This window comes from Lissotriton vulgaris, chromosome 3_1, assembly GCF_964263255.1.
Source record: "Lissotriton vulgaris chromosome 3_1, aLisVul1.2, whole genome shotgun sequence".
Classification (NCBI taxonomy): domain Eukaryota; kingdom Metazoa; phylum Chordata; class Amphibia; order Caudata; family Salamandridae; genus Lissotriton; species Lissotriton vulgaris.
The window spans coordinates 1,807,253,173-1,807,271,308 of NC_141689.1; the positions used below are offsets into that span (position 1 = coordinate 1,807,253,173).

The 18,136-nt window shown below is 46.6% G+C and overlaps 2 protein-coding genes across 4 annotated transcripts in view; one reads left to right on the forward strand and one right to left on the reverse strand.

Annotated features, from left to right (window-relative positions):
- Positions 1 to 18,136, forward strand: part of ANAPC10 (anaphase promoting complex subunit 10) — a 497,529-nt gene that overhangs the window by 181,501 nt on the left and 297,892 nt on the right. The gene's annotated exons all lie outside the window — the stretch shown is intronic.
- Positions 1 to 18,136, reverse strand: part of ABCE1 (ATP binding cassette subfamily E member 1) — a 172,172-nt gene that overhangs the window by 83,745 nt on the left and 70,291 nt on the right. The window contains exons 8-11 of the mRNA XM_086962241.1: positions 10,921 to 11,017; positions 9,981 to 10,070; positions 4,303 to 4,424; positions 1,097 to 1,318 (exon numbers count right to left, since the gene is read on the reverse strand). Of these exons, the coding sequence (XP_086818367.1) occupies positions 1,097 to 1,318; positions 4,303 to 4,424; positions 9,981 to 10,070; positions 10,921 to 11,017 (531 nt within the window). The remainder of the gene's footprint in view (positions 1 to 1,096; positions 1,319 to 4,302; positions 4,425 to 9,980; positions 10,071 to 10,920; positions 11,018 to 18,136) is intronic.

Sequence of the window (18,136 nt, forward strand, 5' to 3'; positions counted from 1 at the left end):
TTTCATGTTAAAACAGCAATTATCAGGCACAAGTTGTACGGATGTGTGTGTGAAATAAGTTACGGCAATATCCTGAATTTGGAAAATAATGCTTCATATAGGTCTATTATGGGATGATGATTATACAGATAATGGCCTCACGACCCCTCAGTGTCACCCTGACACCCAATTTCAATACTTTGATTGCTTGTGAATTAATTTTTGGGTTTTCATCACTGAATTTGTGGGACTGTTTTATATTATTGCACAGAAGCAGTTCAAGTGGAGAAGTGTGGCTCAGTGGAGAGGTGTGGCTCAATGATTAGAGCGGCAGACCCTGATGCAGAGGTCTAGCCCGGGACCAGGGTTCAATTCCCCGCCTCGGCGGGTCTTGGGCTCAAAATTCCACGGACCTGATAATTCTCGCCTCGGTGCCTATTCCAATCATGGAGTCCCACTCTGCAACTCTAGGCAATAGCTTGCTTAATCTCCACAACGCTAAGGATGCCTGGCCTCCACCTTGGGGATGCCCAGGAGTGGACGCCTCACAGGGAAAGCCAGGATGGGTTCCACAGCGGTATTCGTACAAGTGCCTTCAGACCCTTGCGGGCGAGTAGTGCGCTATACAAGTATCAATTTACATTTTTACAATTTACAAGAGATTAAATGGCTCATAGTCCTGAAGGATCAAATTGCCTTTATGGTGAATTGCAGTAACTCGATACGGTCTTCCTACCAATCTATGGGTACCCTTCCTCCTAATGGGAGAGATCAGGAACAGCTGAAGCATATAGCTGAATACAGTTGCAATGACTCTTGGAAAATACCACACCTTCTAGTGGAGGAGCCCCCCTGTAAGGAGTAACAATGAACTTTACAGGAGGTAATTCATGTGGCTGTGGTAGCCTGGATCCAGATACAGGATTCTGTCCAAATAAAAATGAAGAGCTCCCCTAACTATTATGTTCAGTAACATCTCAGCTGAGGAAGCATGATGAAAAGAATGGTTGATACATTTTGTTGGACTCATTTGGGTGAAAACGGGGGCGGTAAGAGGATTTTTTTGTCCTTTGATCTGCTATCAACATATCTTTATTATGCACGGAAAGAGCCTCACCATTTTCTCCCAACATCACCATGATTTCGGAATCTGTGAATTCTCCATTTACGATCTCCAACTCAAACTCCCCAAGCTTTTTTTTCATAGAAGGGTATTTATACATGCACATCTTCTTGATTTCTTCTTCATTTGCTGTCTCTGCCACTTTAAAAACCAGTGAAGTTTCTCGAAACCGTAGATTTTCGGTTGGAACATAGCCATCCAAGAAAATGTTGATGCCTGAAAGAGGATTATAGGTTGGTTACGAAGGAAGAAGAACCAGAATCGCAGTACACAATTTCCAAACAAGCATTTACAATGCAACGGTTTCGCCTTTGTAAAAGTTAGAGCTATTGGCATTGTAAATGACAAATTTTTTATTTATGTGTTGGTTTTGAAAACCGAGAAATAAATGGCATTGCAATTTACAATGCCAATAGCTTAATCTCTCGCAAACAGTAAAAATGATTAATAATAACTAACCTTCTTATCAAAGGACCAAAAACCCTGCCTTAAGTTGCAGTCATTAAAGAGCTTGCTGACAATTAGGAGCTCCCTGAGTGATGGTGTGTGTTTTGTAGGTGTGTGTGTGTGCGCACCTGCACAGCAACTCTACTCACCAACCTAGCACCCTGAAAGAGCCACTCTCAAACCCTGTGAAGAACCACACACACACACACAGAACGACCCAGAGACAAGACCAGCTCACTGCCTGGAGAGTACCGCCCACAATCACCTGCATAGCAACTGTACTCCCCAACCTCACACACTGAAAGAGCCACTCTCAAACCCTGTGAAGAACCATTATTGAAAACAACACCCACTCACACACCTGCAGAACGACCTGGGAGTCACAGGATGAAATGCCCACCTAGAGAGTGCCCAGCCACTATCACGGGCATAGCACCTGCCATGCACCCTTCTTGCATCTGCAAAGTACATATACCAATACACCTAGGGAGTATGCAAACACACACCTACAGAGCACCTAACACACGCCTGCAGATCATCCCCCTTCACACACCTCGAGTCACACTATCCTTACCCTCACAAATCTGCAACGTCCCATCCTCCCGTACACACAGAGCATCCTGGGGGCCACGTGAGCTGCATCCCTGCAGATTCGCAGGGCACCCACCCTTGCATACCTGTAGGAAAGCTGCTCTCGCGAACCCAGAGAACTACTCTCACACATGCCCATGGCGACCACTCTTAGGCCTAGGAAGCGCCCACTTACTAAACACTTACTCAACCCCTTCCAGGACACCCACTCGCAAACACCTGCAAAGCAACCAGAGACACACAGAAATGACACACAATACAGGGACCAACCTTCTCTCACCATTCTATAAGAGCAGAGCACCCTGGGTCACGTGACCAGCACCCTCACATCCCTGCAGAGTAAACTGTGAATCCCACCGCTTGCCTCAGCGTCCAGGCAACCAAGCACTCCATACCTTCAGACACATGAAGGGGGCATTCTGGACAAGGGAGACACAAGCCGGCACAATGGTGTCACTCTACATCTTGTCGCAGCATACGTGTGCATGACGGGTACATTCCTGTGTTTTTTAGTCGAACCATGCACAACCCTGTGAATGGTATAGTTTCACACCTACACGTTGTAGTTGCACAGCAAGTCACTTGAATGTGCATCGCAGGCACACACCTGTAGTCACACACCGGATGTCACACTACTGAAGAAACAGTGAAACACACCATCATGTGCCTGCATTACCAGGTCAAAGAAGAGCATGGCGCAGTCTCAACTTGAATCTCTCACAGATACACAGTGTAGTCCCACAACTACACAGCCATCACACGCACACCTGTAGTAAAGTTTGGTTGCACGCCGGTGCAGTATAGCCACATGTCTTCAATAAGCTGACAGTGCAATCTCACAAGTAATACCCAAACACATCTGCACACCTGTGCAATAATAGCACGCATGCGCAACAAGTTGTCCTGTCTCGGGGGGCGTGACCACGACATCTGGTTGCCAGTAGGTTATGCTGTCAAAGTTACAAAGTAAACACAGCCAACGCACTCCTACAAAACCTGGGGGGCAGTCTACGCATGACCACCCTTCCGCCCCCATCACCTACCCACACAGCAGAGCTTCTTGTACAGGTGCCCCTTCCTCTCCTGCTCAGACAGCCCGTTCAGCCAATCAAATCTCTCCAGGAGCATCTCTCTTTTAAAGGTGTAGTACCAGGACGAGCTGGGAGGGCGATTGATCGGCTGCCCGGCCATGACTCCTGCGCCCCAAACACCGGATCAGGAGGGAACCGGGCCGCAAAAAACAGAATATGCGACCTCTAAAAAGTTCCCGCTGCTCCCAGAAGGACGCAGGCAGCCGATAATGCTGTGTCCAGGGCTGCCTGTGCGAGAGCTCTCTGTATCTTATTACACAGGCCCTCCCCTCCTGCCTGTGCGCCTCCCACCTCGGCCCCTCCCCCCTCCCATGGACGGCAACAACAGAAGCGACAACAAAACTAGGAAGCCACAGCCGGAGTAACTGGGCGGTCAGGTCTGGGGACTGGGAGGGAGGCGTGGCACCGGCCGGAGGAGAAACCGCCGCCCTCGCCACGCTGTGGACAACATCCGAGCACCCACTCAAAAAAAATCAGCCAACAGACAGGGTGGAACTGCCAGAGACCGCGTAACTTGTGGGAATATAAAAACAGCAACGACCACGAGTAATAGGCAGGTTGACTGACTATGCAGCCGCAGCGATTGTCGCATAATTAAAAAACTTACCTCCGGGAGTCGGCTCTAAGTAGGGAGCTGGTCTGGTCTGCGTCCTCACAGGGAGAGCTGTCCGGCTGGTGTGACAAAGGATGCCGAAGAAAAAAAAAAACAACCCTGCCCACCGCCGCATGACGTGGGCAAAAAGAAAAATTCTACAGAACGCCCACGAATCGCCTCGGAAAATGACGGACGCCTCTCTTCCAATGGCTAGCCTCCATTCATGGAGCTAGCCAATGGAACAGAGGCGGAACAAAGCCCCAGACTGTTCTCAAAAGATTTCGCCTGCGCGAAACGCTGCTGCGCAGCTGTTCGCCAGGCGAAACCTAAAAAAGGCATAGCTGTGATAATGTAATTTGGAATCTCAAATATATTATGCTTATGCTATCAAGATAACACTACAATTGTAAAATAGTTCTTAATATTCCACCAGGGAATGCATCACTTAAGGAGCTGGTGTGAATGCAGAAGCTTACCTTCTCGTACACTAAAAGGCATCGTAACAACACCATAGGCACTTGGTACACCATAAAGGCAGCAGATAAAGTCAGAGAGATAGTCCAAAACACTCAAATCATGCTCCACAACAATGATGTACCTAAAAATAGAACACAAAGCTTTCGTCACAGGACTGCGCACGTGAGTGATTACATAGCAGTATGTTTATAGTTGAACAACATTTTACCAACAAGAAAAAGGAAAATGTTACTTACCCTGTAAGTATCTGTTTGTAGCATGTAATGTAGTTTCTTATATAGCGCACGTATCACCACAAAGGGTATCTAGGCGCTTGCTTTGGGAACCCGTCCTGGTTTTTCCCTGTGGGATAGCCCAGCTGGGCACCCCCAAGGTGAAAGCCAGGCATCCCGCCGCGGGGGCCGTAGTGGAGATTGAGCAAGCTATTGCCCAGAGTTGCAGAGCGTGAACCCCTGATTCAAGTAGGCACCGAAGCGAGAATTATCAGGTCCGTGGACATTTGGGCTCCAAACCCTGCCGCGTCGGGAATTGAACCCTGGTCTCGGGCCGACCTCTGCTTCTGGGTCTGCCTCCTCTAACCTGTGAGCCACACTTCTCCACATGTAGAGCTAAAGATTCACATGCTGCATGATTCTCCTGCCATCTAGTGTTTGGGTCGGACGTGTACAACTTGTTATTGCTCAAATATGTCTTTTCAAGTCACAAGGTATCGTGACTCCACCTATCTCTGGTACTGCGGGTTAGGAATCAGCTCCATTGTTAGCTTAGTTTTTCCGCACAGAGGGCGAGGATGTAGATTGAGCATAAGATAAAGAGAGGACCATGCAAAGCGAAGTGTGAAAATAGGAATTTTTCTGCAACAAACCACAGTCAATCAGGGAGGAGAATGAAGCATGCAAACCCACAGGACTACACGCCATGAACAGATGCTTACAGGGTAACATTTTCCGTTCGTGGCACGTGTAGCTGTAGATGTATGTGCTGTGCATTAACTGTAGAGCAGGCCTCCCAAAAGTAGTAATTTAGCCCAAGGATGTTGCAGAAGATTGGAAAAATGCTTGCAGGACAGCCTGGCCAACATTTGCTTACTGGCAGGCCAGGTCAGGACGCCCACGAAGCAATGTTTAGTAAATGTGTGAGGGGAAGACCATGTAGCTACTTTGCAGATATCAGCTAAACAAATGTTATATAAAAAGCTATTGAGGCCCCTTTCTTACGAATGGAGTAGAGTATGGGAGGGACAGGCAGGGTTTTTTTTTGGCTTTGGCATAACTACTCTGGATGCACCAAACAAGCCGGTGTGCTACACCTGCTTTAGAAGGTGCATGTGGTTTAGAGAAAGATACAAAAAAATGTTAAGTCTTACAAAAGGGTTTTTATAGGAAAGTGGGTTTCTATTTCAGTAAACCCCACCCCCCAGATTTCTGATGCACTTTGAGTGTGCCCTGGGTCCTTGCAAACCAGGTTCCCAGGGCCGGTGTTCTCTCTAACTGTCTTTTGTAAGGGGTAACTATGGTACCAAGGGCATGGTGTAGGAAGTTGGCTCTGTATATACTATACCAGAGGGAGGTATAGTGTGCACAGAGTCCAGTGGAACCCAAAAGTTATTCAGAGGTAAAAGTAAATAGCACCTTACTCTCCATTTGTGGTAGTGTGGGCGAGCAGTAAGGCTTTATCAGAAGGTAGTATGAGTGTGTGCAATCATTTGCTGATTGAGTGTGAACAACAAATGCTTCAAAGACTGAACTCAGACCAATTTGCTTTGTATAAAAATATTGTTTAGTTACATTTATTTCTTAGAACCAAGCAAGCCTGGCAAAGGTGAACAAGTTACTTACCTTCGGTAACGATATATCTATAAGAAACAGTAGTTAGTATTAGATTCCTTACCTTAGAATATCCCCAGGCGTCAAACTGGATCCGGAAACTTTTGCGTAGCAATACCCCTGCACGTCGGTAGGCGTCGTCCGCGGCTCTGCGTCCGTCGCCAGCGTCGTTAGCACCGGAATGACGTCGCCGGCAGATAGAAGGAAAGCGCATGTTTTGGGTCCAGACGGTGGAGCCGCTCTTACTCTTTAGAGGAATGCGGAGGCAGAAAGAAGGTGGGCAAGGTGATAGACTGCCCAATATGGAAGGCTGTAACTACCTTGGGCAGGAAAGAGGGTCTTGTCCGCAACACAACCTTGTCCGGATGGACAGAGTGGAAAGGAGGTTTGGAAGAAAGAGCCTGGAGTTCACTCACTCTCCTGGCAGAGGTGATGGCAACCAGGAAAGCAGTCTTAAGGGTAAGAAGACGGCTATGACAGTTGTAAAATGGCTCAAAGGGAGCGCACATCAGATAAGTTAGTACAAGGTTCAAGTCCCACTGAGGCATCACGAAAGGAACAGGGGGGAAAATATGAGTGATGCCCTTCAAGAACCTATTTACAATGTTGGACTTGAACAAAGAAGGCTGATCAGGTAGCCTTAAGAAGGTTGAAAGGGCGGAAAGGTAGCCCTTGATAGTGCCCAGAGCAGAGCCCTGCTGGGCAACAGAAAGAAGGGGAGAACCTCAGAAAGAGGGATTTTGAGAGGATACACAGCCTTTGCTGTGCAGCATGCCACAAACCTGTTCCACCTGCAGGCGTATACTGACTTTGTGGAGGGACGCCTGGCTGCCACAATCACAGTACAGACTTCAGGAGGCAAGTCAAATGGGCTCAATCTCCAAGCATGGAGGTGGAGACTGGACAGGTTCAGGTGGAGGACCGTCCCCTGCTGCTGCGACAGAAGGTCCTCCTGAAGAGGCAGAAGAATCGGGGGATCGACTGACATACTGAGTAGCTCGGGATACCAGTACCTTCGCGCCCAGTCCGGAGCCACAAGGATGACTTGGGCCCGGTCGCGCTTGATTTTCTTCAGCACCCTGGGCAGAAGTGGTATAGGCAGAAAGGCGTACAACAGACCGCAACTCCACTCGCGACGAAAAGCGTCCGAGCAAGTGCCACCGTGGAAATTCCAACGCGCAGAACTGATGACATTGCGCGTTCTCTTCGGTGGCGAATAGATCTCACTAAGGCTCTCCCCACTGCAGAAAGAGGCCTTGCGCCACACCCGAGTTCAGACGCCATTCGTGATCCATCATGCACTTCGGCATAGCCAGAGTACCTTCCTGTTTATTCTCTGAGAAGTCTGGCACGGGGTAGTGTACTGTGTGATGGTGTTACCCTGTAATTGCCTCGGAGGCCAGCCCTTCCCCATGGAGAGCGTGAGCTAATGAAAATGCCAGCTACAGCCTTACTCCAGAGTACATGTGAAGACCTCCACACATGTGAGCTCTTCACGAAGGAATGCAGAACTTGGATCTACTAGGATACTTTCTCACAAATGTCACAGGGGTCACTACAATTCAGTGCCCTTCAAATAACTGGGGTTCTACCCCCCGAAGCTAGTAGTAGTCTAGGTGCAATAATGTTCCAGCTACTTCTAGCGGTCCATGACCTCAGTCCTCCCCAAAAGGGACTGAACAGAAACTCTGAGACAGGAGCCTAAGTCTCACTGGAAGAAAAGGCCAGACGTATACAGGTTACCAAGCCACCCCCCCTCCCCTCATCCAGGACCAGCAGGCTGGGGGAGGGGGGGATTGCTGGAATCCCCACCAGTCCACCCCGAACAGTGAGCACTACGCTCCCAGCCCCTGTCGCACAGTACGCCATCACCAAGCAGGCCCCATTTCACGACAATGAGTCAAGACCCACACAAGCCAACGAGTACCAAATGGGATAAGCATGCCCAGCCCCAACATCTGCACAGCTTATTCCTCACCGTCCAGTTTCCAAAAGAAGTCCAAGAGCCCGGGCAGGGCCACCAGCAGTCCACACGTGTCACTATATGCCCGGAGAGGGCATGTTCCACCTAGTCATCTCAGTCTAGCCAATCGTCAACACCCCCAGGGTCACAAGAGCCACAAGGCTGCCAGCTACCACCACTGCTACGGGAGGAACTCCCAGAGGGACGACTACGAAGCCGCAGGACACAACGTTGCCAAACAGGTACTTCCAGGCCTCACCGCACAACTCCACCACCTTGCTTTAGAGACCTGGCGGAGCCATAAGCAGCATCTTCGGTTCAGTGCAAGATCCACCCCCGTCCTCCCTCAGGGATGATCGCAATGCCACAGTTCACACTGCTGGCAATCAGCACTTCTAGTCCTCACCGTCTGGCTACACCTCTAGTCCCAGGAGCCTAGGCGGGCCGTAAACCGTCAAACAGTACCGTACGAGGTCTCCTAGGGGCCAGCCCAGCAAACCTGCGATGTTCTGCATCGCCTCGCCTCACTCGCAGTCACCCACACAAGAAGGCCGCCGGGACCCGAGCACCACGGTTAAGGCTCCCCTCCAACCATCAACCTCCGCAGCGGGGCAAGGTGGCTGGCAGGGCACTTCCAATCCTCTCTGCCCGGTACTGCAGCAAGCCCCAGGTGACCAGTGGGACCGTCTGATTCCTTGTGCACCGGAGGAAGCCCCACCTGGGCATCAACTCTCCTCAGCGGTGCAGGCAGCCGGTGTGCCCTGCATGTTCTGCAGGTCCATCCGGTGCCCCCACTAATAGCTATTCTTGCCCTGGGATCTCTGCCACAGTTAAGGATGTGAGTGACACGGCACCCATAGGCCGCTGCTACTCTAGGTGTGTATGGCATCTTCCCAGCCACTCGCAGCGCCATCATGCAGCCCAAAGTCCCTCCACCCCTCCCCCGGAGAAGGGAAAGCAAGCCCTGCACCTACATGGCAAGATATCTGATCCTCATCTCAGGATGCCGCAGGATTAGGTGATGGGGAAGCGATGCTCCCTAGAGTCCCGTCCTGAAGGCCCTCTTGGTTGGCCAAATCTAAAACATTAAGTTTTTAATCTTTAAATTATGTGTCACAGTAGATATGTTAAATGCAGCACACCAACTGATACTTTTCTGGAAATTCTCTTCCTATTGATTAAATCTATCATCTGAAAATAACCCCCAAGAAATTATAGACAAACTCTGTTTTAATAGTCCATCTGTGTTAAAAACTAAAAGTCCATTCAATAAAATTCTTATCGCTTATACTTCCATAAAGGGGGCGGGGGGGGTAGGAGTCAGCTAAACAGAAACTAAATGAGGCGAAACGTATGATTTTGACAAACTTGGCAGTAAGAGCAAAATATGAAAGGCGGCTGAACATGAATTACCATGAAACCCCCCAAAGCGGGGCCCAAAACATTAGAAATAGAAGGGCAATTAATAATTGGCAGATGTGAAGTGTAATTCCTGGAGAAAAAACAAGAACTACTAGTAAGAGAAATAAAAGGAAACAAATGGGAAAATAAGTCTATGCTAGCAGGGTGGCTACAATTCAGCACTGGATATTACATTTTATAGAGAATTGAAAAATGTATACCCTTTGACCCAGCCAGTCTGTTACGTAGACCGATGTGAGAAGTACAGAAAGGTATACCTCCGTGTAGCAAAGTGCCAGATTCACAGGGAAATAAGTTCTGATCAAAGCGGAGTACATTTACACCCATGAAGGAGGGAAGGGCCTTTGGGGTTTGCAATTAACCAAGGAAGAGGGACAAGATGAGATTATAAAGAAATGTAAAGCTACAAATAAAGCATTATTTACAAATATATTAAAAACAACATTTAACTGTCCACACTCCTTACCTATCAGGGTCAATGAGAGAGCGAATAGTGATGGCAGCCTTTAGACGCTGCTTTACATCCAGGTAACTTGATGGCTCATCAAACATGAAACTAAAGAAACAAGATCAGAAAATTACTAGAATGCACTTTTTTCAGAGAAAGAAATATCCACATTTCAGGGGAAGAATCACGAGTGAGTCACCTCAAAAGCACTTATTTGAAGAAAAACAAGTTAGAAATTTCCGAACCCAACCCTAGAAGAATTATTATACAGCTCTACATGTACCATCTAAGATTTTTCTCTTAAATATGCCACTGCCAGTTTCCTCAAATTTATTTTGGTTACATCAGCAGCGATGTGATGCATTTTTGAACCTGCAACTGCCACATGGTGTATGTTGATGTGGTAGAGTGAACCTAAATGTCATGCGCTGAACACTGCGTGGTAGGAAGGCTGCATACCAGTGCAAAACATGTGATCTAGAGTTAAATGTACTGCCTGACATTTTCATCTAAAGTAGAAGTTATAAATGATGAACCATAGGTGGTGCTGTAAAGGCAATGTTGAACTCCTATTGCTTGAACAGCAACATTTGAACAGACACAAGGTTTGCACTTTAGATGTACTCCCCTACTAACAGGCAAAGAAAATCACCTACCTCCCCAGTAAAGTACCCACAGACCTCATAGGCTAAAAGTGATGCCACCAGATTCATAGGGCATCCTTCTTAGGAGTCAAGCATTAAGCTTAAATGACACCCACCTTATGGATGACTCAAAATAGGCACACAAATGGCCAAACTCATACCACAGCCACTCTCCGGTAATTAACATTGCAGAGAAGAAACACAAAGCGCCAACCCATAAATATATATTCACTATAAAATTCTAGACATTGAAAAAGACTTTAAAGTTTCAATGCATGCATTAACATCTTAGCACATTGAGTCATTTGCCGTACATATCTGCTTTCTGGATGCATACAACAGCACAGGCAAATCGCTGAAGCTCTCCTCCAGAGAGGTCCTCCACATTTCGGTCTCTAAGATGGGTCAAATCTGCAAACCAAAAAAATAAAAATTACAATGTCATACATAATATGCACTGGAGAACAAGCTATTTACCCTTGTTAATGCTTTTTCTGGTGGATTCTCTATTTAACAGCAGAATACTTACCTTATTATACTCCCCAGGTGACGTACTGGATCTAGAAACTTTGTCAGCAGTACTATTGTGTGATGCACAGCTTCCCATTTGCTCTGTAGCACTCCGGAAGTGACAGTGCAGAGCTGCATACAAGTACTACCACTGTGAACGGACATCAGTTCCAATTTTTCACTTCTTTGACCTCATCTACAGAACATGAATAAATGTTGGGACCAAGTGCGCCAAACTTTGAACTATTTTAGATCTTAAAAAGAGGTGACTCATCTGAATGAGGAAGGAGGCCAGTAAGGAATCTGGGGTTAGACAAGTATCCGCCAGAAAGAGCTTTACCAAAGATAATAAACAAGTTCTTCTGATGAAAGCGTGTAACTGCAGAATCCTACCCTTAAAATAGATACCAAAGCAGTATTTCCCTTGCCGGAGGGCCTATGGAGTGGACTCGGACCAAAACGTTCCTTAGGACCTAGCGGTCAAGGCAGTAGAGCTTCATGAATGTATGTAGTGATGTACACATCGCAGCTTGGCAGATGTCATGGACAGGACCCCACAAACAAATGCAGTGGTAGCAGTCGCAGCAGCGAAAGAATGGGCGATCAGACATTCTGGGGGTTGTGTAGCCAATCTGTTTGCAGACACCTTGTCTGGGTTCCTTTTCTGTACAGCCTGATGTTTCTATGTCCTGGAAAACCTCACAAAAAGCAAGCTGGTGTAATTGCAATAAGGAAGACAGTCTTTGAAGTCAGGCAATGCAGCGAGCAACTATGAATTCAATCAATCAGGGAATTGTGAAGTGCGCTACTCACTCATGAGGGGGGCACAGGGTGGGCGGGGGGTTGGAGCAGCTCCAGGTCTTGAGGGTCCTCCTGAAATGTGCAGAGTAGGGGTGCGTCTGATGTTGACCGGGTGCTTGTGCCAGGTCTTTGCTGCGATTTAGGAGAAGGCTCTTCCACCAGTTCTGGCTCTGCGGATGTTTTCGGTGAGGGTTTCAGATCCGAGGTTTCTCTTGGGTATGTGAATGAAGATTCTTTCATTGAGATATTAGAGTCTGGTGCTGTGGAGGCATTTGTAGGCGTGGGTGAGTATCTTGAAGGTTACTCTCTTCTCGATCGGGAGCCAGTGGAGGTCTCGTAGGTGTTGGGTGATGCATACGTGTCAGGGGATGACTAGGACGAGTCTGGCTGCGGTGTTCTGTATGGTCTGGAGCTTGTGGAGCAGAGGTTTGTTGATCCCGGTGTAGAAGGAATTTCCATAGTCCAGTCTGCTGGTCATGAGTGAGTGGGCGACGTCTTTCTTGATTCGGTGGGGATCCATTTGAAGGTCTTGCGAATGATGCAGAGGGTGTTGAAGCAGGTGAAGGCGAAGGCGTTGATCTGTTGGATTATGGTAAGTGACGAGTCGAGTATGATGAGTTGACTCTAGGGGCATACACATGAGAAGTGTCAAGACCAAGTTTAAGTACCACTGTGGCATCACAAACAGCTAGGGAGGGAACAAGTGTCAAACTTTTAATAAACCGCATCACAACATGTGATTTAACCAAGGATGGTTGGTCCGGTAAACCTAGAAAGGGCCCACAAATAGTGCCCACTGCCTTCCCTTGCTGGGCCAAAGATAAAACAAAAGAACGGCCACCAGCTTTGCTTTCAAAGGATCAGTCTAACGTATGCCATACACGGCCACAAATCAGTCTCAGAACACTGCATGAATGGATTTTGTTGAAGGCCATTTTACTACAAGGAAGATTTCTACCACTTCAGGTGGCTGATTAAATGCAGTGAGTTGCTCATTCTCCCAAAAAATAATGCAGACTGCACATTCGGGTGGAGGACCCAGTTCTGTTGGTACGACAGAAGATTCACCCAAAGTGATGCCCTAATCAGAGGACAGATGCTCATACCCAGAGGTCCCGGGTACCCCACTACTCTCCCAATTCGGAGCCACTAGGATGACTTTGGACTGGTAGTCTTGATCTTTTTCAGAACTCCAAGCAGGAGAGACAGACAAGAAGGTATACAGAAGTCCAATGGCCCATTCCACCCAGTATGCATCTCCTAAGGTCTATTGTTGCAGAAACTCCAACACTCGCAACTTTCAACACTGCATGTTTGACATGGCAAAACTACCTAGCCAGGTCGCCAGGTCGCCACCTCAGGATGTAGAAACCATTTATGGTATGCCAGGCGCCACGTGGTCATCCTGTCTGCTCTGGCAGGACCCCAATAGGTGGTTCATGATCAGGGAACGTACTTTGTGCTCCAACCAACCCCAGAGGCACATAGACTCCCAGCACAGGAGGACTGCCAGCACAGGAGCTCAGGCCCCAGTACACCATGCTAGTTTCAATACCACTTAGGGAAACTGCCTCAGAAGCAGGACAGAATATGCACTCAAGACTTTAAGCAGTAGCAGAACTCTGCTAGGCTGCAATTTCTTCTTGTGTTCGCTAACCTATGGCTTCACCTCCGAGCACAGGATCGCCTTCATGAGGACACATTTATGGGAGGATTTGGAGTATGGCTCGAGCCCAGACATCAGAAGGCACCACATGCAGGTCTGCGACCGACATCGGTTTCCTGCAGTCTTGGCAGGAAACCTGTATCTTTGGGTGGGGACATTGTTCCTCAGCACACTGGAATTAGTTTAAAAGTCTTTTGAGGATGGACAAGATTTGGAGCAGAGCTTCGAGTTGGCTTGAAACACGCAGAAATAAAGGAAATTGCATCAGCATGCAGCAATGGCACTTCTTAGCTGCCCTTGGAAGCACAGCCGGGCTTGAAAGTTTTCTGATCCAGTCTGGCACCTGGGAATCATTCGAAAGTGAAGAATCTGTGTCAAAATGCACACGACAATCAAATGTGAAGCTTTACTTCTGACCAAAGATTTAGATGCCATTTATTGATGGCCCTACAGCAGTGGTCTTCACAATTCGTAAGACAGAGTTCCCCCACACATTTCTCTACAGAAAGTGTGTTGAGATGTCCCACCAACTTTGGAGGACTGATAGGGTTGATGGTGATGCAATTATAAAAGTATTAAAATGCCGGCCAATTTGAAATTTACAGGGATACAAGAGTTAGCTCTCCCCTCATTTGTCTCTTCCTTTTTCATTGTGCACTTGCTCTCTTGTTTATGGCATTCATAGCCCCTTCTCCAGTCACAGCACCCTCACGATTCATAGCATACCTTTCCTGTCACTGCTTAGATCGGTGCCCACGTATCCCTCACAGCCCTTTCACTTAACTTCTAACTCAAGTATCCTATCCATACACCATTATAAACATTGCCCATCATTGTTCAGATCTCAAATTACTCTCCACATCTCCCACGACTTGCCCCTCTTTAATTAGCATCCACCTCTCTCCTATTACTGCCCCTCCAATCCGTATCAGACAATCCTGTGGAAGAGGTGTGGCGAAGCGGCCAGGGTACCTGACTCCGTTGCACGGTTCGATACCCAGCGGCAGGTTAGCCCAACACCATGTGAATCTGGAGAGTCGCTTAATCTTCCCGACACCCCCCAGCACCGGGATACATCTCTGGAGGTAGCTGTGCGCTTTACAAATGCTTGTATTTCATTTTCATTTAATTTCATGCCACTAGCTACCTCACATGCCTCTCCCGTCACTGTCCCTCCTTGGTCACCATCCCTCTTATTCAATGTGTTGTATTAGGGGTTATCCTTATTAAGTATTACTAGGCTGGGCTAATCTTATTTATTAGTTACAGTCGGTGCACACACAAAAAATTGATGTTTTAGTGGCTAACTGCTTTTCATTTGTTGTAAAACGTAACTAGACGTTAAAATAAATCATACAATAATCCATGCAATAAGCAATTGCTTACTTTTACTGGAACTACTCTGTCCCAAATTACCACAGTCTGATCTTTACGATTTATGTGTAATGGACCTTTACTTTTTTTATAGATGTGCAGTCGTTATATGTCGTATGAACAACGTTAATGTATCTACATTGATCCCCAACTTGCTTTGACACGTCAGACATCCCGGTGATATTTCATCTGGCTTGCTGTATTAGGGGCTACCTTCATTAATTACTTCTTGGTTGGACTAGTCTTGCTTCGTTGTTGCCGTCGCGATGCACTTTGCTCGGTTGACATTCTAGTTGCTGTGAACAACGTGCGGATAATGACCCACATAGGACTAGTAGGTGGGGATGTGAATATATTTAAAATATCAAGCATAGCGTGTCCGACTTTATCACATTTCCGTATACTAAACAGACAGATGGTGCCGCACACAGGTAAGGAGTGACAATATGTGCAATGGTTTTTTCTGCTTTTTGATTCTTGCTGGGGAATGTTTGAAAGGGGATTCATGTGGGGGAATAGCCCACAAGGTTATGAATTCTTAATATATGTGGGGTCTAGTAACAACTTATGTTTAAAGAGAAATATGACTCGGTATGGTATATTTTGGACTGATGTTGCACCTTGAGATAATGACTTATTTCTTAACGAAGATATTTTTTTGATAGATAAAGCGTAAAGGCTCTAGACTCAGTGGATGTGTTTTCAGGATGATTTTTACATATAAAAAATGTTTTGTTTACATTTTGCATAGTAGTGGACCCCGATACTCTTGCTGTTCTACTATAAAGATCACAAGGAAATAAGATGGAGTCTCTGTTTAAAAACAAAACAAATTTAGTTTTTCTTTTTTTGCCATGTTTTTATGTCCTTTTTAGGGCTTGAGCCTGCGTTGCAGTACCTAGCACAGCATGCGCAGCAAGAGCCCTTTTGTATAGGGTTTTGAAAGCGGACAAAAAGCTTGTGCGTGTGATCAGGCTTTCGCCGCCAGGCATTGGCTTCCGTGTGTTTTCTAAAAATTTTTTTTTAGAAAAGGCACGCGTTTGGGGCAAAAGCGGGCGCATGTATTGCTTTTGTAACGCCCATTCAGGACGGTGGCTAGCACGCGCATCAGCGCGCGTTCGTCACTCTGCCGCGCTCTCCCCCCTGCTCCTCTGTGGTGCGCGCGCACCTCTACTTTCGATTCCCGGCCCTGCTCTCTGTGGTGCACGCGCACCACTGGTTGTGTATGGGCGTGCTCCGATGAGGTGTACGTGCAAATTGTAGGCAACATATTGCAGTCGGGCAGGGCTGATTTATTCCTTCATTATTCTGCGTTTGCTTCATTCTGGGTTTACTCTTAAGTGTTATTGTATGTGTGACGTCAAGCTGCCGCTTGTTGTGTTGCCAGGGAAAGCTCATTGTAACAGGACTCCGATTCCCTGCTGCTGTATTTCAGGCATAGATAAAAGTGTGAGCGCATCAATCGACTGCCATATTGAACATTGTTACATGGCTTGCAAGCTCCCCTTCACTCTATACAGTAGTAAAGTTTTTTTAGTAAACTCCCAGTTCTGTTTGAGCCTTTTGCTTGTTTCTTTATTTTATCTATTTCTGGCGCCGGGAAACCCATTGAGGGTAGCTGTGCGCAATATAAGTTTAATAAAATAAATAAATAAAATAAATAAAGTTTCTCATACCCCACTTTACTCTGCACATCTCAGTTTCGCAAACCCCACTTTATTCTGCACCCACTTTACTCTGTACATTAATTTTTTTCAAACCTATTGTAACTGTTCCTTTAGTAGCCAGATTTTCCAGTGTTTCGTTCCTGATACCTCCATTTATAGTGTAATTAAACTAGTTATTGCAGCTAATTAGTCACCTTTTTCTACCAGCCCTCCTTCATGTCACAGCCTTTTGTACCAAGGCTTTGAGAGTGGTAATTTTTTGGGGCGAAAGGGCTCGTGCTGACGAGAAGAGCACGTAGCTTCCTTTAAGCATATTGCATGTTTCACGATTGCTTCATTTAAGGCATTCCAAAACCAGTTCTGACAAAGTCTGTGACGTTGTCTTGGATTTTTGCATGGTGAAAATGTACTTTAACAAACTTTGCTTGGAGAAAACAGCAGATGTGCAAGGTTCCGCATGTACACAGAACATTTCCAACACAGATATGTACATATGGTAGATGTCTTACAATTCAACTGTATCATTTCTACTGTGCATTTATAGATCTACTGTAATTCAAATATAGTGTACAATAAAAGTAAAATATAACATTGTAATATTTATGACACTTCAGGTCCAGGATCCAATGTGTGTCACGGTTTTCTCATGCAAGACCTAGCGCTTGGAAGTCCTCATAGGCTTTGTCACCTCAATATTTTATCACGGATCTCCCGATTTAAGCATACATCGCAACGAAACATACGTGATGCACCTCCACATTTGTTGTGACCACGCAGTGTTTTGTGCCCATACAGTTTTATGTTGCTTCTGGTGATATCACAGGAATTATCGGCCCTACTATTCAAAAGTGCAGCGATACCAGACCAGTGGTAGATTGTGGGCATCGAGAAAGCTTCAAACACTCTTTGTGATCTATTTTTAAAAGATGAGGTTCCTTCAAGGCCTTGAGCAACTCAGTGGCAACTATTCAACTGGACAGCGATAGAAGGTTCAGATAATGTGATTCACGGGTTGACATTTGTGTTAGGGACCCCACATACACCCTGTCCTTCTCTTCCACCTGCAGTACCCAAACATCACACTCAGTACGTCCAAAAACTTCAGAAGGCGCAGAGTGCTTACAACCTAGAACAGTTATCAACAAGGGAACCCTAGCGCCATCGGGGACATCGCAGGGGAGGGATTTGCGGTGGGAGGGGCATCGTAGGGGATTTTGGAGCAAGAGTTTTACTGTGTATAATATTAAAGTGCCTCTTAGTTTGTGATCCTTTTTACAGCTAATTGATAACTATTGCTTGGGTAAGAATACCCCACTTTTCTATAGCGCCGACATGCCTGCTTTGTGCCAATGCAGCGCACGCACACAGGGAACAGACTGCCAACAGTCATGCGCCTTGGGTGTTGTTTTGAGTGGCACTCATGACGAAAAATGGGGGATTTCTTATTTAGATTTAAGATAAAATGCTGCTACATAAGAGAATCAATTTCGGTCTTTGTCGGGTCTTTCAGTC